The 24,058-nt window shown below is 36.6% G+C and overlaps 1 protein-coding gene across 1 annotated transcript; it reads left to right on the forward strand.

Annotated features, from left to right (window-relative positions):
* The first annotated feature begins 741 nt into the window (after positions 1-741).
* Positions 742-23,786, forward strand: SEC22B (SEC22 homolog B, vesicle trafficking protein). Its single transcript, NM_001132248.1, is given in 5 exon segments — positions 742-937; positions 8,234-8,343; positions 13,817-13,977; positions 16,658-16,804; positions 19,998-23,786. Coding segments are annotated over 5 exon segments (648 nt in total). The 5' UTR covers positions 742-862; the 3' UTR covers positions 20,153-23,786.
* Positions 23,787-24,058: the final 272 nt, after the last annotated feature.

Consider the following 24,058-nt stretch of genomic DNA (forward strand, 5'->3'; position numbering starts at 1 on the left):
CCGCGCCCGGCTACTTTTTTTTGTTTTTTTTAGTGGAGACGTGGTTTTACCATGTTAGCCAGGATGGTCTCGATCTCCTGACCTCGTGATCCGCCCGCCTCGGCCTCCCAAAGTGCTCGGATTACAGGCGTGAGACACCAAGCCCGGCCTGATCCTAGCTTTTTGTAGGTGACTGACCTAGGTGGTACAAGATGTCCTGTACTTGTTCATTTATTCACACATACAACACATATTTATTGACTTCTTACCATAAACTGTTTAAGGAGCCTGGTGGGGATACCGTATAAACAAACAAGCAAAAATAGACAAAAATCTTTGTCTAGAAATATATAAATATAGAAAATTTTATAGAATATATAACATAGAAAACAGAAAAAAATAAATATGAAAATAGCCTAATTTTCAGGGTTTTCCTTTTTTTACATACCCTTCATGGTTAACGGTTAATGGTTAATAGGGAGTACCCATTAACTCCCACCCTTCTTCCCAGCTCTCTCCCAAGACTTAGTTTCAGGAACTAGAAAATTCTGTTGCAGCTTGGGTGCAATGCTCCCTCAAAGGGTGAGGCTTATTCGAAGCCTCAAATTCAGAAAACCCGGCCAGACCTTGGAAGTTAAGAAGGTGGAAGGCAGATCGCGGAACCAGTGTTCTGATAGCTGTGGTTCTCTGAGGGAAGCCAATTCTGGGGACCGGTAGTGGAAAGCTCTTGCGCTGTTTCCGGCCACCTCAGCGGGAAGCGGAGACGCAAGCAGCTGGATCTCCGGTAACTGAGACATAGGGTATAACTGTTGTCGGGGCGGAGGAAGTGAGGACGACGCCAACGGCCTTCCGGGCCAGTGTTGGATCCCTGTAGTTTGTGAAGATGGTGTTGCTAACAATGATCGCCCGAGTGGCGGACGGGCTCCCGCTGGCCGCCTCGATGCAGGAGGACGAACAGGTGAGCTGCTTACTCACGACCCGCGAGCCCAAGTCTCTGCCAGAGCGCTTTGCCCTCAGCATCGGATTCCTTCCTAGGACCGGGAGACCTTTGTGACTTCCCGGGCACTCCCGATCTCTCTGAAGTGCGCTTTTATCTTTTGGTGTAGGAGAGACTACCGGCGAGAGGAAATCTTCCCTGAAGGAGGAGTTTAGTTTTTTGTGTTAGCTGTTTCTCTTTAGAAAAACGCTCTGGAGAAGTGATAGCTTTGGTTGATTGTGATCACCCAGTGTTCTTTGACTCTTTAGGGACTTTGTTAAAATTCAGGATTTCTAATTTTATGCTGCTAATAGGACTGCTGACGGATAAATCCTGGGAAAAAATCAGCCAAGTTCTTCAACTCTATAACGTAGCCCCTGATCCTTGACCTAGCTTGCTGACATCTTTTGAAAGTGGGTGAGGTAATATTGCCACATAAAAGCACCTGTTAAAGTTCAGTACAGCACATTCTTTCAGGATTATCCCCAGTTCCCACCTTCTCCAATACGCCGTACCACATTCCTGCAATACATTGTAACTTATTTTTTTCTTTGTCTTTCAATAACTTGAGTTTCCTAGCCGGCAAACGATGGGTCTTAAATCATCTCTGTGTTATCCATACCTTTTACAATAGCTGCTTTATGCTAGTAGGTGCTCAAAAGTATACTGAATTGATTAAAAACAGCAATAACTCCAGGTGTCTTAAAAGAAAGCTGTTTTGTGTTTTAGAAACACAGTGGAAATTTCTGAAGTAAGACAAGTTTCTGGAGCAAGCTTGGGAGGTTCTGAAGGCAAAGCTGAGAATGGAATTTATGTAATTTGTTTAGAGTAATCAATTTTATTTTACTTTTTCATACAGTCTAAGTAAAACCTTGAGCCTTAAAAAAAGATGAGATATAGAAAAAATAGTTTGCACATTTCTTCTGTTGGACTTTTCATTCATATATTAATGCAAAAAATTTTTACTGAGCACATCAAATGTGCCAGGCATAGTGTTAATGCAGGGGGTTAGAGTACACAGTCTCTACCTTTGTGGAGCTTACAGTGTAGTGGAAAAATGACATAACCAAGAAACTATTAAAATGTAGTTTAACTGCTAAGGAGAAGGAAGAGGGTTTTGTGCTTGAACATGGAAAATATATCTAAGTTGGTTTTAGGAAATCAGGAAAGTCTTTCCAGAAGGTATGACATTAAGGTAACAGTAGGATCCAGTAGTAAGGAACTATTCTATTTGGTTATATGCCTTTTTAGGTTTGCTTTGGAAATATAGTTACTTTCACTTTTAGGAGAGTGGTGATACAGATAATATAGTTGCAGATCATGCTAAGTGAAATATATTCTATTCATTACATAAAAACAAAGTCTAATCTTTGAAATAAACTGTGAACAATTTAACACACCCTGATTTGCTAATGTGAAATGTTTTTCAGGAATATTCTAGGGCCATCCTGCAGAAGGAGTGTAATTGTTCAAATGAACCTAGGAATATGATTTGAACAAAGTAGGTAGTGCAGGGAAATATCCTTGAAGGATGTGTAGTTTGACTAATTTTCCTACAGTGGGTGGCCGTGTGTTGGGGGGTAGGGGGGATGAAATCTGGTCAGTTTTTAAACTATTGCATTGAATTCCAGTGTTGGCAAAGAATACAAAGTGAACTTGAAAGTCTACTTAATATTAGTGGCCGCTACTCTCTGTCGTGATACTTTATTGAAAAATTAATTGATTTATTGTTTTTAATTCTAAATTTGGTATTGATTTTGTATTGGTTTATCAAGATAGGTTGCTTTGTTTAATTGACAAGGAAAGAAATTTTATACACAAATATTTTTGTGATTGTAGTGCCATAGTATTTTCCTTTAGGAATTTTGACTTTGAATAATAAAGTTTGCCTAAACTTTTAATGTCTGTAAAGATCTGAATCTTAGGCTTACTTTTACTATTTTAATAGTATACAGAACATTTATAAAAGCGCCTACTACATACCAAACATTGTGCTAAGCCTATTAAGTTCATTTTTTAAATTTAATCCTCATACTACCATATTAGAACAGGTACTATTAAAATCTCCAGTTATAGATGAGGAAGCTCTGAGGCTTAGAGAGGATAGATCACTTGCCTAAATTCACAGCTAATAAGTGGCATAATGAAATTTTTCATCAGGGTTTTTCACCTTGGCACTGTTGACACTTGGGGATGGATAATTCTTTGTTCTTGGGGACTGTCCTGTATATTGTGTAGGAGGTCCAGCAATATTCCTGGCGTCTACCCTCTAGATGCCAGTAGTACAACCGCCCTTCCCCACTTTGTTTGTATGATGACAAAAATATTTCTAGACATTGCTAAATGTCCCATGGGGGCAAAAATCACCCCAATTGAGACCCAGTGGTTTTTATTAAGTTTTTGTCGACTTAGACAAAAACTTAATAACCACTGTACTTTAGTGCCTAACCACTGTACTTTACTGCCTTGTTCTAAGGCCTTTTAATGATGTCTTACCTCTTAGGAGTCCAGGAATAACTTTTTAATAAACAGATATCTCAACCAAACAGTTTTATATTTAATCACCTTAATTGTCCAGGCCAGATAATTCAATGTATTTTCATTTTTGTTTGTTTTTGTTTTCTTATCAGTGTACTTTCAGTATTTACACTGATAATAGATATCATATTTTAGGTATTTACTAGGTTCCTGTACAAGCTGCTGTATTACCGAAGATGGACAGTTATTCAGATAATACAATAGAGAGTAAAAGTCACAAAATAATGTAGACAGGGTATTTTATACAGGGTGTTTCCTCTGTGTTTAACTGAAAATTTAGACTTAGGGCAGGAAGAGAGATGAGCTTTTCTTCTCACATGTGGACTCCCTAACTGATACCCTGTTTATCTTTTTTCTTCATTCCTTTTATGGCATGTTTCTCCTTTTAGGATTTTTGCAATTTCTTTATCTACCTTTCTGTTCTGCCTCAAAATAATTGTATTTTCTTTCATTTTCCTCTGGCATCGTGAAGGGCAGTCCAGACTTGAAGAAAGTGTTAGATCTAACCAAATAGGCAGCAGGAAGCTCCAAGAAAGCAGATAACATGTTGTACAGTTAAATTGTCTCACGCTCTCAATCACTGAGGGTTGATTAATCCACTTACTGTAATTGCTTTTAGAGGAAAGTGGTTGGTTCTTGGTGCTGTTGGTCTTTGACCAGCTGAGTTCAGTGGATATTTAAAAATGATAAGAGCTATGAAGGCAAAAGTTGTTATTTGATACAACTAGTTGTTCAGCAGTCTTAGGTGACAGCAATGAAAAGTATTGTGGTTGTGAGTCAAGTTACTACCTTCTATCTTTTGTAATATATAGATCCAAATCCTACATTTGCTGTTGGATAACCTCAAATTTGTTTCACAGTTTTTTCAGTTATTCTGATCTACTGCATTATTGGATTACTAATAGATATCTCATAATTATATCATATACAAATTTCATTAATCTTTTCTAGATGAAGTAGAAAACAGAATGAGGACATCTAAATATTTTTAGGTGGACTGGTAGAAAACAGAATGAGGGCATCTAAATATTTTTAGGTGGACTGGCTAACTGTGGGCCCTTTGTGACTTTGATCTTGAAAGCAAACTAAAGGTCAGTATGTAAAACAGTGGTTATGTTGTTTTGTGAGATCTAGATCAGAGCTGCCCCACGGTTTCTTGAGCGTTTCCGATGAGTTAGAATTACATAGTAAGACTTCACCTAAAAGGTGGATCTACTATTGAAACAATTTCAATTATAGAGTTAGGGTAGCATAATGCTTAGGAGTAGGGGCTCCAGGGCCAGATTGCCTGCATTCAGATCCTAGTTCCTCCCTTTTTAGCTTAGAGGCTAAAAAGTTTGACTTCTCAAGTAAAAAACTGACATAATAATTCTAATCACCTCATGAAGATTAAACGAGTTAAATAATGTAAAGTGTTCAGAACAGTGGCTGGCAGAAAGTGAACACTTAATAATTTCATTTGATCATTTCTGAAGAATCTTTTCTAATTCCATCTTGCCTTTCTTTCTTTTTTTTTTTTTGAGATGCAGTCTCACTCTTGTTGCCCAGGCTAGAGTGCAGTGGTGTGATCTCAGCTCACTGCAAACTCCGCTCCCTAGGTTCAAACGATTCTCCTGCTTCAGCCTCCCGAGTAGCTGAGATTACAGGCGCCTGCCACCCTACCCAGCTAATTTTTGTATTTTTAGTTGAGATGGGGTTTCAGCATCTTGGCCAGTCTGGTCTTGAACTCCTGACCTCGTGATCCACCTGCCTTGGCCTCCCAAAGTACTGGGATTACAGGCGTGAACCCCCATACCCAGCCTCATCTTGTCTTTCTTAAGGGTTCACAGATTAGAATTGCACATAATCGATACACTGGATGCAAATAAGTAATGAATGAATGATTTTTCACATTACGAAATTAATTTGTGCATATTATAGAAAGTTGAGTAAATACATAAAAGCAAAATGACCAAAATGTTAACAGTGTTTATTAACTATAATCTGTACTCAAATTATATCCATTTTGGTGGATGACCTTAAACATATGTATGTGTGTATAACATTAAATAATAGGTAATACCATAAGACTGTTTCACCTAATTTTTTCCACTTAACATTGTTTAATGAATATTTTCTCATATCATTAAACTCTATACAGCGTTGTTTTAATGGCTGCATAGTATTCCATTATATGAATATGCCAGAAAGATTATTATTTAACCATAAAGATTGTGCTAGCATTGTGTTCTCAAGGATGGTAATGCTAACTGAACCAGCATGGTAAGATGTTGGTTGGCATGCCATAATCCCTATAAATACATCCCCAGTGTTGTATATTGGCAGTCTTTACATTGCTGTTTGCAAATTCCTGAAATTGTAGAATACTTTTGGCCAGTTTCTTATAGTTGATACAGTTGTTAGTCTTTCTGTCATGTTACAGTGATGTTTACAGTGCCTCTTGTAAAGTCAAAGGATTTGTACCAATCTGAGTGGCAATTTTTTCCATGTTTCTTCAACTAGTCCTTTTAAGATTCTCACCTGCCTTTAGCAAAGAACATATATTTAACACCTGTGGTTGCAGTTATGTAAAAAATACCGATGTCACAGCCCCACCTCCAAGATGCTGACTTAATTGGTTTGGTGGTGGAGACTGGGCATAAGTAGTTTTGTTTTTGAGATTTCCCCAAATGATTCTATTGTGAAGCCAAGGTTGAAAATCACAGATCTATGTTGATATTCTTTCTTGGCACTTGAGTAGCATTCCCAACATTACTTGCATCCCTTTTATCTACTCTTGTGGGTTCAGATCTCTTCAGAATGGCACTGGGGAAACAAAAAGATTGGTAAGTACCATTCAAATTTAGGAAAATAGAATATTGTGCACTAGTTCTTATTGGCTAAAAGCATATGACAGTATTCACTCTTATTGGCTGACCATATATTAGTAGTACTGTTTAATATGATAATTTTGATGTAATTATTATAAAGTACTGTTTAATATATAAAACTATACATACAGACAGACATACTTATGTTAATATAGAACTATTTCTCAAATATATAACAAATATATGTCAATAAAACAAATAATTGCCGTAACAGTGGTATTAAACAAGATAAATCTACAAACTAATACCTCGACTGGACTCTGCCTATCTCCCCTGGTTCACCTCATGCGTATTCACCTTCTTATTCATATTGAAATTTCCAGTTCACCATTTTTACATATAGCTTAGGATCTTATTATCCTGTAATTGTACATTTGCTGATCTGCCACTTTATCATTTTATTATTGCTTCCTTGTTTTTACTATTAGCTTAGCAGTACACTATCTACAATTTTAAGACATCACTTTGTACTTTATCAAAGTTAGACCTCAGATCCTGGGAGACCCTAGCATAAATACTTTTCTACTTAAATATTTAGTTATTAAACATCTGCCAAAGAGAGGCTATTCTTTCTATGTAAAATAAATAATTCCAAAATAGGATTATTTCTTTGCCTCACATGGCAGTGTCCTAGTCTGGGTTACTATAACAAAATACCAGAAACTGGGTGGCTTATAAACAACAGAAATTGATTTTCTAGTTCTGCAAGGTGAAGATCAAGCACCAGCAGATTTGGTGACTATTGAGGGCCTATTCCTGGTTCATAGATGTCACCTTCTGACTGTTCCTCACATGGTGGATGGAGCAAGCTAGCCCTCTGGGGTCTCTTTTATAAAGGTACTAATCGCATTCATGAGGGCTCTACCCTCATGACTTAGTCACCTCCCAAAGGTCCCAATTCTTAATACCATCACTTTGGGGGGTTACGATTTCAACATGAATTTTGTGGGGGATACCAGCAAACATTCAGACTATAGCTGGGTAGCTGGCAGAAAGCTCCCCTACCCCACATGTGGATGGAAAAACAGTGTCTATTTGCTTCCCATTCTTCAGGCACTTCCTTTCCCTGTTGGATCTAGTAGATTGGTGATGCATGGTTTTCTTCTTTTGAAATGACACTGCTGTTTTTCCCAGTAGATTTGCCCCCTCTTTTTAACAGAAATAATTGTAAAAGCAGTTAGAAATTGTTCAGGAAAATATTACCTGTAATTATAACGTCTGAATGCTATTATTTTCATTTTTGTCTGCATATATCCCTCGATATTCAAACTTTTGCTGTTCAAACTTGGGAACCAAATAGATTTATTCAGTAAAGGGTACCTGACGTCCTAATCTTTGTCTTTACTCTTGGTCATTTTTACCTAATTGCAGTCAAAGTGTTCATAATAATTTGCAGTCATGAGTACACACATTTAGTTTTGTTTAAATGCTAAAAACTGTAACACTTGTGGAAGGTTCTGCTGGATATTCCAACATAAAAATGAAATTCATCAATCTTGTTCCTAGGATATTCCCCTGAGTATAGCACATGCTGTGTAGTTCTGTGCCAATAACTGCAAATGAAATGGGTTAGGAGGAGAGTACTGTCCTAATAGTGGAAAGAACACTGGATTGAAAGTTAAGAGTGCTTTAAGTGTATTTGAGGTATATGCTTTTGCTTCTTAGCAAATAACTAATGCAATCATCTTGAAGAAGTAGGGGTTAGGTCTTCCTCTGTACTCTGAAAGTAGGTTGTCTTTCTTTTGTTAAAATGAATTTTACTTACCTGTAAATGAACGACCTCATTCAGAGTGTCCTCATAATATGATGCTTCTCACTAATTGATACAGCTTTTTGTGGAAAATTCTTAAATGAAGATGTCTTCTTTCAGTCTGGCCGGGACCTTCAACAGTATCAGAGTCAGGCTAAGCAACTCTTTCGAAAGTTGAATGAACAGTCCCCTACCAGATGTACCTTGGAAGCAGGAGCCATGACTTTTCAGTGAGTGTAATCTTGATTTCTTTATGATCATTTAAGTGTGAAATACAGTAACAGAATGCCTGATAAAAATAATAATTTTATAAAAGTAAAGATTACTTAAAAATGTAGTCTTTTGGGAGGAGCAACTTCTCTGGCTCTAATTCTACAAACGGACATCTTGTTTGTTTTTTCAGCATGCTTACAGTAATTTAACCTGTTAACATGTGTCTAATGAATGCTGTGCCCATCATGCAATAATAGATAACTTCTTGCTTTAGGACTGTCTTGGAGCCAGATATGTGTAGGTTAGTACCCTTGCTCAAACATTTCCTAACAGTGTAACTTTGAGCAGCTCACATAACTTCTCTAAGCCTCAGTTTCCTCTATAAAGTAGTGAAAATAAACATAGGAGGTTTGAGAGGATTGTGAGGGAATCCATGTGTATTATTTAGCATCTTGTCTGACACACATGGGAAGAGTCAATAATTATTAGTTATTATTATTTTGAAAAAAGAAAATTATAAAAGATAACAGCATCTTAATCAGTGGTTATAAACAATGATACAGCTGATAGAGGACTGAAAGGAACATTATTGGATTTTAAATTATCTACAAATAATTGGTATTTAATGTTTAATACATGCCAAGTTTGAAGCTGACAAAATAGGAAGGATTAAAAAGGAAAAGAGTACAAGAGTATCAGAGGAAAATAAAAACGGATTAGCTAAATATTCTTTGCTATTTTAGGGACTTAGATAGTAAAATAACTTAGGCCAGGGAGAAAGCTGCTATGTTTACTTTTAAAAAACAAAACAAAAATTCTCTACCTATAAAAGACAAGTAAAAAGTACAACAAAACAAAAATAAAACCCTAGGCAATTGGCTAAGAAAATGTTGGACATTATGTTTTATGAAGTATTAATTTTTATAATATCTGAAATATTTTCTAGAACTCTAATTTTCAACACCAAAAATATAGTCACTTAATATCTAGTATCCTCATTTTCACCATGGTTTAGGGAACCAAGACCTAGGAAAGTTCTCATGGAATTGAGAAGAGATTTTCTTCTGCCTGATTCCTTTAGGACATTCATAATTTCATATCATCCTTTATTTCCATCAAAGAGCTATTAAGGGTTTATTCTTTGCCAGACCTTATATTGAGTCCTGCATTTAATGTCCATACCTTTTAACGCTGTTCTCTTAGTACAGAGAGAGACATATACTCAAACAAGTATACTATAATATCTTAAGTGAAAAGGTGCTGTAAATTAGATTTAAGAAATGTTTTGGGAACAGAGAGAAGGAAGGAACAAATTCCCATTTGTGGGGGGTAAGTTTGAAGAAACGGGACAGAGGAGGGGAGTATATATAAAGAAGTTTCACAGAAAAAATTATGGTAGAATTGGGCATATGAAAATGAACAGGATTTCTCCAGGTACATAAAAGAGCATTAACGGTTAGAAAAAACAATATAAGCAGAAGTCCACAAATATCTAAAGAACCTAGCATGTTGGAAAACAGTCCGCCATTTGGTTTATTAAAATATATGATAGAATGTTGCTTACACTTGTTTTGAAAGGCTGTAGATATAATACCATGGAGTATGATTTTATTTTGTAGGTATTAGGGAACCCTTAGAGTTTGTAAGCAGGGTAATATGGTCATCTGTAGCTTCTGGGAATAAAACTGACGGTATAGAAGATGGCGTAGACTAAAAGCAAAGAGACCAGTTAATTCAGGTGCCCAAGCAAGGAATAAGACAGCTGTATTATTAATATTATTTTAAGGGGCCTGAGAGATCATATAATAGTCTTTATCCTTTATGGAGCCCTAGGATGCCTCAGGAGCCACATAGAAAGGGCGAGGATGGGAATATATATAATGCTTTGGGCCCCTAAACTCCTCCTTATGTTTTAAATTTTTTCCTTTTATTTTCAGTTGACATGTAATAATTATACATATTTATGGGATACAGAGTGATATTTCAATACATATGTACAATGTGTAATCAAATCAGAGTAATTAGCTTATTCATCACCTCAAACATTTATCATTTCTTTGTGTTGTGAACATTAAAAATCTTGTAGCTTTTTGAAAATATGCGGTAAGTTATAGCTAGCCATATTCACCCTACAGTTCTGCAGAACACCAGAACTCATTCTTCCTATCCAGTTGTAATTTTTTATCCATTAACTTGCCTCTGCCCATCCTCCCCTTCTCTCTACCTTTCCCCACTTCTAATACCCACAATTCTACTCTCTACTTCCATGAGCTGAAAAATTTCTTTTGGCTCCTACATATAAATGAGAACATGCCATATTTATCTTTCTGTGCATGACTGATTTTACTTAACGTAATGTCCTCCAGATTTATCCATGTTGCTGCTAATGATAGAAATTCATTCTTTTTTATGGCTGAATAGTATTCCATGGTGTGTGTGTGTGTGTGTGTGTGTGTGTAAAACACTTTTAAAATCCATTATTCTCTTGATGGACATTTCTCTTGATTATCTATCCATAGATATTATGAATGGTGCTGCAGTAAACATGGGGGTACAAATAAGTTTTTAACATAATGCGTTTTTTTCCTTTGGAGAAATACCCAGCAGTGGGATTGCTAGATTGTATGGTAGTTCTGTTTTTAGTTTTTTGAGAAACCTCCATACTGTTTTCCATAGTGTATAAAAGTTCTCTTTTCTCTTCATCCTCAACAGCATTTATTGACTTTTGTCTTTTTAATAGACATTTTAACTGGGGTGAAATAATATGTCGTATGGTTTTTATTTACATTTACCTGAAGATTAGTGATGTTGAGCATTTTTTCATATACTTGGCCATTTGCATGTCTTTTGAGAAATGTCAATTCTGTTCCTTGCCTACTTTTTAATTGAATTATTTTTGGTTTTGCTGTTGAGTTGTTTGAGTTCCTTGTATGTTCTGGATATTAGTTCCTTATCAGATGACTGAAACTAGATCACTATCTCATCATATACAAAAATCAACTTAAAGTAGGTTAAAGACTTAAGCATAAGACCCTAAACTATAAAACTACTAGAAGAAAACATAGGGGAAATGCTTCAGGACATGAGCCTGGGCAAAGACTTTATGGCAGACTTCAAAGCACAGGCAACAGAAAAGAAAGTAGACAAATGGGACTGTATTAAACTAAAAGCTTCTGCACAGCAAAGGAAACAACACAGTGAAGAGACAACTTGCACAATGGGAGAAAATATTTGCAAACTCCTACTTAAACTAAAGAACCTCTGATTTTATCTGATATATACATTGGCCTTCTGAATATAAGTTTTGCTTGTTATATATACATATTGCATATATAAATATATTTGCGTGTGTGTGTGTGTGTATACTATGGCTAAAAAGAAGTTGGAAAACCACTTAGTAGCCTAACATTTTTTTAAGAATTTCTCAGATGTGTAATCATATAGCCCCTTCCAGAGTGCATGGGCGCTCATCATCACAAAAGAAAGTCAGTTCCATTGTTGAAAAGTTTCCAGCTGATTACAGAGTTCTCCTGGACTGTAAATTAAGGAGTCTTATTAGTCTTGTACCCAGTAAACATTACGTCATTAACCTTACATTTCTATCCACAGAAATTTCCAGTTCCACTGTTTTTCTTTGTGGCTGGAAAAGAGTTTAAATATGTGTATGCTAGTTTACCATATAGAATCAAAGGTGGATGGAGTCACAATTCTGAATTTTTCAAGAAAAAGTCTTAAGTATTAAGCAAAAGACAGATAACCCCATTTAAAAAATGGACAAAAGACACGAGCAGACATTTCTCAAAACATACTAGAGGCTAGCAAACTAATGAAAAAATGCACATCACTAATTATTGGAGAAATGCAAATCAAAACCACAATAAGATACCATCTCACAACAGTCACAGGGCTATTATTAAAAAGTCAAAAAACAACAGATGCTGGTGAGGCTGTGGAGAAAAGGGAATTGCTTATACACTGTTCATGGGAATGTAAATTCAGCCACTGTGGAAAGCAGTCGAGATTTTTCAAAGAACTTAAAACAGAACTGCCATTAGACCCAGCAAACCCATTAATGGGTTTATATCCAAAAGGAAACAAATCTTTCTACCAAAAATCATGCACCTGCATGTTCATTGCAGCACTATTCACAATAGCAAAGATATCAACCTAGGTACATGTTAGTGGTGGATTGGATAAAGAAAATGTAGTATATATACAGTATGGAATACTATGCAGTCATAAAAAGGAATGAAATCATGTCCTTTACAGCAACATGGATGGAGCTGGAAGTCATTACCTAAGTGAATTAATACAGGAACAGAAAACTAAATACTGTATATTCTCATTTATAAGTTTATAAGCTAAACATTGGGCACTCATGGACATAAATATACTGAGGACTTACTAGAGGAGGAGGGAAGGAGGGGGCAGGGGTTGAAAAACTATTGGGTAGTATGCTTAGTACTTGGGTGACGGGATTGTTTGTACCCCAAACCTCGGCATTATGCAATATACCCAGGTAACAAACCCGCACATATACATCCTCAAGCTAAAATAAAAGTTTAAAATGTTAGTTGAAGAATTGTGTAATGGGCTGGGTCCAGTGGCTTACACCTGTAATCTCAGCACTTTGGGAGACTGAATTGGGTGGATCAATTGAGGTCACGAGTTTCAGACCAGCCTGACCAAAATGGTGAAACCCCGTCTCTACTAAAAATACAAAAATTAGCCGGGTGTGGTGGTGGGTGTCTGTAATCCCAGCTATTTGTGAAGCTGAGGCATGAGAATCACCTGAACCCGGGAGGCGGAGGTTGCTGTAACTGAGATCATGCCACTGCATTCCAGCCTGGGTAATCTGGGTGATGGAAAGAGACCCTGTCTCAAAAAAAAAAAAAAAAAAAAAAAAGAAAATTATCTAATGGATGAAAAACTATAATAAATATGTCTAAATACTCCTTTTAGAATATACGGCTAATAGGCTGGGCACGGTGGCTCACGCCTGTAATCCCAGCACTTTGGGGGGCCGAGACGGGCGGATCACGAGGTCAAGAGATCAAGACCATCCTGGCCAACCAACATGGTGAAACCCCATCTCTACTAAAAATACAAAAATTAGCTGGGCATAGTGGCACACGCCTGTATTCCCAGCTGCTCAGGAGGCTGAGGCAGGAGAATGGCTTGAACCCGGGAGGCGGAGGTTGCAGTGAGCCGAGATCATGCCACCGTACTCCAGCCCAGGGGACAGAGCGAGACTCCGTCTCAAAAAAAAAAAAAAAACCAAAACCAAAAAAAAGAATATACATCTAATAATGGGAAGATGTTTGCTTTCTGATTCCAAGGATTTGCAGTTTTAAATTGACTCTCATTTAGCCAGCCTCAAAGTGTTTAGGCTAGATTTTTTAAAAAGTTTGCATGGTACAGAGATTCTGCTTTAACCTGTTGTCAGTACTATTTACAGACAACTTTGTCTTGCTTTTTATGTCTCACCAGCTACATTATTGAGCAGGGGGTGTGTTATTTGGTTTTATGTGAAGCTGCCTTCCCTAAGAAGTTGGCTTTTGCCTACCTAGAAGATTTGCACTCAGAATTTGATGAACAGCATGGGAAGAAGGTGCCCACTGTGTCCCGACCCTATTCCTTTATTGAATTTGGTAAGTTTTTGCCCCTCACTTCTGTCTATCAAGGGAGCAAACAATATGGAGAAGCTATTTGTTACACTGATATAATATTTATACATTTTTTCTGATGTTTACTTGCTGAAGTTTTAGCTTCTGCTTCCTTTTCCATTCCACTTCTTTTTATCTTTTTGAGTGACTAAGGCTTTGTTCTGAAAAGTAATTTTCTCTAGTCTTTTGATCTTTCCCCCATAGAAATTGTTGCCTTTTGCCCTTTCTGTTATTTGGTTTGATTCTTCATTAGAGTCACATGTGACAAGAACTGTGCCTAAAGATCTACTTGATTGGCATATAATGGCTGAGTTCTTCTTTACCCCAGTCCACAGACTCACACTCACAATAAGGCTCATTTTATGGAGATCAGAATTGGGAAATCAGAAAGAATGATGTTTTGTTTCTTTTAGTAGAATAAGATCCTCTAATTAAAAAACAAAACATAAAGAAATAGAAGATACATGGTACTCATGGTATTGGGGTATAATATTTACTACATTCAGGAATAGTGAGCATAGGTGTCTGTATTTGTACAAGAATTATAGAAAGACTAATCACTAATCAGACCTGGTAAAGTATCTGATGGTAAGGGATCAAAGGAAATGTCCTAAGTACAGTAAGTACAGGAATGAGAGCAAGTAGGATCAGGCTATATCGCTGAAATTTTTAGTTAAAAAAGAAATTGGTTTTACTGGCTTAGAATTTTTGAAGTGTTTTAAGTTTGCTAGATAAATGGGTCATCTTGCTTTGGAAAAACACTCTAGTGTTTCATAACTATATACTCTCCAAGTGCTGCTTTATATAATGTCCAGTTTTTCAAATTTTATTTTTATAGACAGTAATAGTCCCATAAACCTCCCTCAAAAATAAGACAAATGTATCAGGGTCATACAGGAAATAGATGGCACACCCAAATTAGCTTAAGGGATTACATACAAAGATATGACTAGGCTGTAGGAGAATTGTAAGGCACAGTAACCTCTGACCAGTAGCATACTGGTTGTTACCATCCCTAGGCCTGAATGTATAAGGGGGGGAGGCGCAGTTTCTGAAACTGAAAAGGAGAAAATTTCTAGAGAAGGCCAACTTGAGAGGAGCGTAACTTTTGGTAGAGGGATACTTCCAGAAGAAGGTTATTTCCTTCTCTGAAAGAAGCCAGGGGAATAAATACCCGGACATCACTCACTGTCTGTTCTCCTTCTTCCCTACTGTTGGGGCTTCTTCATTGCCTGAACCTAACTGGCACAGGGCAAGGAGTCTATTGAGGCACTTCATCCAAGTCAGCTTCCCAGTGCAGAAAGCAAGGTGCAGGAGGGCAGAGAGGAGATCTAAAGAGGCAAATGAAAGGGGTACAGCACACTTAAATTAAGATTTTTGCCGAAAGTTGAAAATCTTTAATAATAAGTCGTTCTTCCTATAGTTTTGAGAAATGCTGATATGAGCAAAAGATGGATGAGACTTCAGTTTTTATTTATTTGTTTATTTACTTAGAGACAGAGTCTCGCTCTATTGCCCAGGCTGTAGTGAAGTGGCATGATTTTGGCTCACTGCAACCTCTGCCTACTAGGTTCAAGTGATTCTTGTGCCTCAGCCTCCTAAATAGCTGGGACTAGAGGCGCACACAGCCATGCCCAGCTAGCTAATTTCAGTATTTTTGGTAGTGACGGGAGTTTTGCCTTGTTGGCCAGGCTGGTCTCGAATTCCTGGCCTCAAGTGATCCACCCATCTCGGCCTCCTAAAATGCTGGGATTTATATGTGTGAGACACAGTGCTTGGCCGAGACTTCAGTTCAGTTTTATATTGGTATTTTGGAAAAGTCCCTATTACATATTTGCTTTACCTGAGGTTTAGGAATGGAATGAAACTGGGAATGTATATTAGAGAAAATAAGGTAATGTTTCTCAGCTTTTTAATGATCATGAACCCTTTTGCCATGTTAGGCTGTAATAATGCTAGAGTGTTATCAGCATCCTTTTAAGGAATGTGTAGAGGTAAGTAACACTTAACCTAAGGGTCCTCAGAATACTGTTTGAAAGTTTCTGTTTTCAGGAAAGGCTTACTATAGTGGGTCTTAATTTCTCTAAGGATTCTGATAGCAGCCTTAGATAGCAAATACTTCTAATTTAAAGGTATTCAAAGGACATTTCTCCTGAATGGTCATCTAATTATACCTTTACATCTTACAGATGAAGTAATCAAAGCCTAGATTTTGATATTCAACCAAGAGTTTGGTTAACCGTGGAAAGTGGCAAATCCAGGAATAAATTCAGAACTGTTTTGGTTTTTTTTTTTTTTTTGAGACAGAGTCTCACTCTGTCACCCAGGCTAAAGTGTGGTGGCGTGATCTCGGCTCACTGCAACCTCTGCCTCCCAAGTTCAAGTGATTCTCCTGGCTCAGCCTCCTGAGTAGCTGGGATTATAGGCGTGTGCCACCACGCCTGGCTAACTTTTTGTATTTTTAGTAGAGACGGGGTTTCATTGTGTTAGCCAGGATGGTCTCGATTTCCTGACCTCATGATCCACCTGCCTTGGCCTCCCAAAGTGCTGGGATTACAGGTGTGAGCCACCGCGCCCGGCCAACTCAGAACTGTTAATTTCCTGCCTCAGTACTTTGATGGCCATGAAAGAAATTGTTCATGGTCAGTTTTCTTCATCATTCTAGACACCTTCATTCAGAAAACCAAGAAGCTCTACATTGACAGTCGTGCTCGAAGAAACCTAGGCTCCATCAACACTGAATTGCAAGATGTGCAGAGGATCATGGTGGCCAATATTGAAGAAGTGTTACAACGAGGAGAAGCACTCTCAGGTATCTAAAAGCAATGAGTCTTATGAAGAAATGGTTCTCATTCCATAGACAAGGATAGCTTATGTTGCAGTGCCTTTTATGCTATTAGATTCTACCTAGAACTGTTAAGAATTTATCTCCCAGAAGTACATTACATTACAGTGCTTCCATTATGATATGTTTTTTTCCTAGCATGATTAGTTTTTGTTGAGTTGGAACAGTGTAAAGGACTCATCCATATTAGAAGCAATGATTATTTCTAAGATATTCACAAAATTAAGTAAATTATATACAGAAACACTTGTATAAGTTAAGGGAAATGGATGAGAGAAAATTGTCAACGATTTATTGCAGTGGTTTTTTGAGTAGCCTCTTTGGGAGACTTTACTGCTGTCAGATCAATCTTTATAAAATGCCATTTTCATCAAGGCATTCCTCTCTGAAAAACTTTTAAATCTGGGACTACAAGATAAGATCCAGTCTGACTTATTTTTCCATCAGTCAGCCATTGTTATTGAGAGCTTGTTATTTGTAAGGCATTGTGCTCTACATATGGAAAATAAGGAGGATGCAAATGTCTGTCATTCTCTAGTTCACAAACATTCTGCTGTAGCCACGCCAGCTTCTTTACTATCCTTAGTGGTCTGTTCTGCCTTATGCTGGACCTGTTCTGTAAGACCTCCATAAGAACTGCCTCTTTAAAGAAGCCTTCTCTGATCCTTATAGCCTGTATCACATTAATCTCTTCTGTACTTTAAACTCCTAAAGCACTTAGTAACATAATGGTTTTAGCACATATTACATGTATGTGTGTTTACCTAATTTACCTTAAATATATTTATTAAATACCTAGCTTGCCATATTAAATATATTTCCATATAACATAAGTATATATTTCATATATTTATATTAAAGTAGGCAAACATATTTGGATAATTAAATATTTTTATATAATTTCATATTTTTTTTGAGACAGAGTCTTGTTCTGTTGCCCAGGCTGGAGTGCAATGGCACGATTTTGGCTCACTGCAACCTCCATCTCCTGGGTTCAAGCGATCCTCCCACCTTATCCTCCTGAGTAGCTGGGGCTACAGGCATGTGCCACCACGCCTGGCTAATTTTTGTATTTTCTTAGTAGAGATGGGGTTTTGCCATGTTGTTCAGGCTGGTCACAAACTCCAGAGCTCAAGCAATCCACCCACTTCAGCTTCCCAAAGTGCTGGGATTACAGGCATGAGCCACAACACCCAGCCCTTTATATAATTTTAAAAGTGTAGGTAATTAGGTAAAATTAGGTTAAAAGTATATGTATATTTACCTGATATTTAAATATTACCTAAGTGTTTAATGTGGACATGTAAGCTCTTTAAAGATAGTGTTTATGTATTTTATATCTGTTTCACATACTTCTTATATATCCCCCACAGAAGTGGTCACAAATAGGTTCCTTAATAAGTATTTTTGAATTCAGCCATGCTATATATTCATTAGTAAATGAGTTTTCTTTTATTATGAACTACAAACTTTAACCTTTTTTTGAGTAGTGAGCAGTTATTCATTTATTCTTCACACTCTTTAAATATCAAATTTTGAGTGAGTGAGTGTGTAAGTTTTTGTCATACAGACTTGCAGTTCCTATATGGGATAAAGTAGACTAGCACAGGAATTTTTCTTGTATCACTCATGAAAGACTCTAAATTCCTTAAAGGCAGGGATCATGTACAATTTGATCATTGTTGTATCCTCAGCACTTCACATGGTGGCTGTAACATAAATATTTGTTAAATGACTTCTCCAAGCAATAGCTTTGTCTTTATGTTATCCTGTATTTCAAAACGTTCATATATAAATTCTCTCAACTATGACTTGTTTCATATGGTATAATAATTGTTCCTCTGCTGAGTTATTCTCAGCAGATTTAGATTCATTTAGCAAATGTTTATTGAGCACTAACTATATACCAGGCCCTGTTCTGGGCATTCAGGATATAGCAGCAAACACAATAATTTAAAATCCCTGTCCAGTGGAGTGTATATTCTTGTAGGCTGTGTAAAAAGATGCCCTGTGCATTGTCATGGTTATTTCTCACTCCCTGACTCTTCTTCCGTGACTAGATGTTTTTCTTACTCATGTGATCAGTTGCTAATTCAGACGTGGCTGTCATGCCAGTGTTATTAAGTAATGCCATGTTTCCCAATCAAAACCAGTCTCTATTAAGCAACTCCAAATATTCCAAAAGCATTCTTTAAGGAAGAAACGACCGGATTGCAAAATAGTTTTTTCTGAAATTTAAAGAAGTGAAAAGTTTGATCAGAATTTATTATGTCAAATGGAGAGTTTGTGTTTATTATTAAAATATGCCCTATATTTTAATATGGTCTAGCTTGTGTCTATCTGGCTATTTCTCTAAGTGTTTAGTTAACTGTTATAAGAAGATAACAACATTACAAATGTCCTTGAGGGTAAAAAAACTTGCCAGAAAATACTAAAAAGCTTGATTTACTTGGGTTTTTTTTGTAGTACTTATTGTATTTTAGTTACAACTTTCCTATGTCTATTGAAATATAAAGCCTGATAGCTTTAACTTCATAGTAGTCTCTACTATGTGGAGAATCTTAGAAATGTTAGCAGTCATCATTGAAGTATAGCTTAAGACTGTGTTTGGTTAATTGAATTTTCTGGTTATCTGAGTTTGTTTTACATGGATTATCATTATCGTTTTTCAAAATATAAGAGAATATGATTCAGACCATTAGAAGATTATGAAGATAATAATTATTAACATGTAATAATTATTATAATTTATCATGTGCAGGTATTGTTGCTCACTCTACAGGCAATCTCATGTACATACAACCTTATGACATAGTTACTGTTATTATCCCCAATTAGAGATGAAGAAACTAGGTTTTAAATAGGTTACATGACTTGACCAGTGTCACATAACTGGTACAGGTGATATCTGAACCAAAGAGTCTGAGGCCAGAACCTGCACTTCTAACCACCTTACTATATAGCCTCAAAAATTCAGACATAATCTGATCAGGATCATCAGTTAATTAGTATATGCAATGTTAGCCTTAAAATAAAAATGATGATTTAAGATTCATGGTTGTTGCAGTGCTGCTCATTTTGGTTATTTTTAATGCCTTAATACTTTTGGTAAAATACTTCCAGGGACTAATTAATGTTTTCCTTTTTTCCTCTTTGACAGCATTGGATTCAAAGGCTAACAATTTGTCCAGTCTGTCCAAGAAATACCGCCAGGATGCGAAGTACTTGAACATGCGTTCCACTTATGCCAAACTTGCAGCAGTAGCTGTATTTTTCATCATGTTAATAGTGTATGTCCGATTCTGGTGGCTGTGAAATAATGAATACAGTCACTGGTAAGGGAGAACCTAGAACCCAGTAGGTGTATATTTTCAGGAAACTGAGCTCACAGAGATGTGTATTAGAATCCAAGTGGAACTTCTGCCTCTAGAGACCTTGCAAGAAAAGAGATGTCCTGAAAATGAAAGGTTGCACCTCATTTAATGAAGCTTAACCCTATGTAGAAAGTCTCTTTCGGGGGCAGAGGCTTTCTCTGGGTGCCAAGCCATATATATTAGGGAATAGTAGATTGTTATTTCGTTTTTTCCCTCCCGGTACATTTTAAAAACAGCACTGGCTGGGGCATTCTCATTCTCTGATGGAGCCATCAGTGAGATTTAACTTAGTCAACCTGTGCTAGCAACATTCTGAAATTCCTTCAAAGAAGGCAGTCCTTTGGGAAGGTGTTCTTTTTTTGTTTTTTTTTTTTTTTGACTCTAATCAACATTCCTTTTGTTGGTGACATTTGTGATTTTCAGTAATCTGAGTTTTTGATGGCCTTTTAAACAAGACTCCAGTGTGTGAAGGTTAATTGCTGTGCTCCACAGATCTTGTCTATTGGCCCCTGTAGAAAGTTAACCTTTATTGTTTTCCTTTTATAATTTGCTTATTGCACAATTGCTTTAGGGTTAAGTGAATTATATTAAGATGCCTTGAAATTATAGCATTCCTTGATTAAGAAGCTAAAATGTTTCTCTCATTTACTCCTTAAACAAAAGACTTAAATTAGTTTGGGTCATTATTACTTTTATTTTGCAGCATTTGGTTTGTATTAGTGTAAGAGCAAGTATAGGATATGGAGAGGCCCCTGGCTTCATGAGAAGAAAGGAAGGCCCAGGTTATAATTACAGCTTTCTTCTGCCCCTTCTTCACTTTCTCTACCACAATTTTCTCCAGTGTTTGTTTTCCTCTTGCCACAATTTGCTAACATTTAAAAAATTTTCCTGCACCCAGTAGTTTCTTGTCCTGTAGACATCCTCTTAGGACATTCTCAAATTTCAAAATAAAAAATATTCATCTATGTAGTTAATTAAATTTAAAGTTTTTGCAGATCAACTACTCAAACTACTAAATACATTTACCTGAAAAAAGTCTCTGAGAGCACTTCATTCCTGTTTTAGTTCATGTAAATTCTCTGAGAATGTTCTAGAGATAGATAACTCATTTACAGTGGTTTCTATTAACTAATTAAAGTACCCATGATTTTTTCCTTTTCTGCTCAGGGATGATGGAGATTTCCTTTTACCTTCTGAGGTAGAATTTTTTAATGGGGAAAATAGGCCTTTTAAATATTATTGCAAGGGTCTACAATATAACTTAAAATTCCTGTACATACTGCAAATATTTCTTTAAATTGCACAGGAAAATGAGCGAACTTTTTATTTCTTAATATCTTTGGCAAAAACTTTAACCAGTAAGCAATTTTATAACCCTGAGGAATCATCAAAGATACTATCCTGATTCCTGGTAAGGAAAAATGTATTATTTCCTTATAACAAGGCAAGGAGAAATGCTATTTTATTCCTGATAATTTATAGAACTAGAATAATTTTTTTCTTTTCTTTTATGGACCTAAAGCTGCCAATTGGGAATTTTGTGCATGAAATATGAAGTTACTTTTTATAGATAATCAGTGCTTTTAAGTCCCTAAAAGGCTCCTGCCTAAGTAATGATGATGTTGATAATAAAAGCCTTTGAAAGGCTGAAAACCTAAATACTGGTACCATAGTATTTGGAGCTTCTATAGGAGTGGAGAGGGGCAGCTCATTGTTGAGAGTTGCATGCTGCAACCTAATGGTCAGCAATGAAATAAATACTTCTAGAATGTTCACTTCAGTGTGAAGTTTTGTTATCTAGTTAATTTATATACATATATCCTTTATAGATACATTTCTATCTAATCTTGTTGGGCTAATTAAGAAATAAGGGGTGGGGGTAAATGTTAAAGGAAGAAGAAAGTGGTTTAAGATCAGGGCAGCAGAAAAATTAGAGAACAAGAATATCATAATATGGCTCCTGGTTTTCTTTATAAGAGGCAGTGGGAAGATCTGACTAGATGAAATGTATCAGCAACCAAACTGGCATCTAAAATAGAATGGGATAAATACTGTATGGGGTTATTGGAGGCATATTAAGAAAGGACACCTAATTTATTTTGGGAAGAAGTATGGTAAGAGAAGACTCTAGAGAAGGAGAATGGGGCATTCTAGGGAGAGTCAATGGCATGTGCAAAGGCATGAATAAAGACAGCGAGGCATATTTTGGAAATGTAACAGCTCGGTTCAGCTTAGCCTGTAGGGTAAGCACAGACAACAGAGGAGACTTGAGGAATGAGAACTCGGTTGGTACACTATCATAAAGGGACTTGTCTACCATGCTGAGGAGTTTAGACCATCTTAATGGCAGTGGCCAAGGATGGCATCAGATTTATAGTTTCAAGTGATCATTTAGGCCTTGGCATAAAAGATCTATTAGGGAGGAAGCCTGGAAGTAGGGAGATGAAAATAAGGCGCCATCAAAGGCAGAATGAAACTTAGGCAGATTTCAAGTGATTTTCAAAAAAGATGTGATCAGAGGTACCAGATAATAACTATTACATAACACCTTCTTTGTTAGGAGCTTATTTCTCACACTGACCAAACCTTTTGAAGTAAGTACTCTTTACACCACTATATAAATAAACCTTACAAAGGATTCTGCTTTGAGGCATGAGAGAGTTAAGTAATTTGCCCAAAGTCACAAAGTTAGAAAGTAATAGAGCTAACTAAGATTTGAACCTAGGCAGTTTGGCTCCAGAGTCTGTGCTCTTACACTATATTACCACCAAGAGGTCAAATAAATACCAAAAAATGTATTTTCGAATTTAACAACGAGGAACTTAATCATGCAGGCAGAAGTAATTCCAGAGCACTGGGGACAGAAGCCAGATTGCCATATGGGTTAAAGAGTGTGTAAACCACTAGGAAGTAAAGACATAGAACTACTCTCACAAGTGCTTTTCTGGTTATTATGACGCTGAACTTCATGGCTTGTTTTAATTAAGACATCTTACAAGTGTCAAAATTTGGAAGTATTTGTGTACACTCTGGTTATTTAAATGTCTAACAATGGTTCTTGAGCATTTTGAGAAACCTTTGAAAATCTGATGAAAGGTATGTGCCATTACTCTAGAAAAATGTTCCTGTGTACGTGCACATCAAGTATCACATACTGTTTCAGGCTGTTCAAAGACTACAAAGTCTGTTCATGACCTAATGGTCCATGTTCTCTCAGTTAAGAGCTCCAGAGATAAAGGATGTGGAACTCAAAGGTAAGTACCCAGAGCCTTGAAAACTCCATTTGTGACTTGGAAGAATTCTACAATTTGAATTAACTTTGTGGAGAGAGATATATTTTTGAAAAATTGTGTGTACCAAAAAAATTTCATATCAAATAATATTTTCTGCAGTGCATTCAAGGATCTGGTTCCACAGCAAAAAATTGTTTTGGTCTCAGTTCCTCAAAATCACATTTAAGGAGCTTGAGATTTATATTTTCTACTTAATAAGTCTTACAAAAGCAAGTTAAGAAGGAAAATGGACAATCATTTCTGCACATATAGGATTTAATAAAACATGTATAATAAAATATCTCATATTTTAAATTTCCACCTTATTGGTAACTTTCATGACAAAGAGCTCGGGTGCTGGTGGCCATACAGTTAAAGTTTTTGGTTAGTGTAGTTAGCAGAACTAGCTGACTCCTACCTGGTGGGTTTTTCTTTTGTTTGTTTGTTTGGTTGGTTTTTTCCCAGATGGCTCAGGAGGAAGGTAAATAGCAGTCATTATATGTGTGACAGAGTTTGAGATAGAATGAGCGTATTGAATCTCACATCCTATTCTTATTACTGTCGGGCAGGGTTGA

The sequence above is a fragment of the Pongo abelii genome, chromosome 1 (assembly GCF_028885655.2).
Source record: "Pongo abelii isolate AG06213 chromosome 1, NHGRI_mPonAbe1-v2.0_pri, whole genome shotgun sequence".
NCBI classification, from domain to species: Eukaryota; Metazoa; Chordata; class Mammalia; order Primates; family Hominidae; genus Pongo; species Pongo abelii.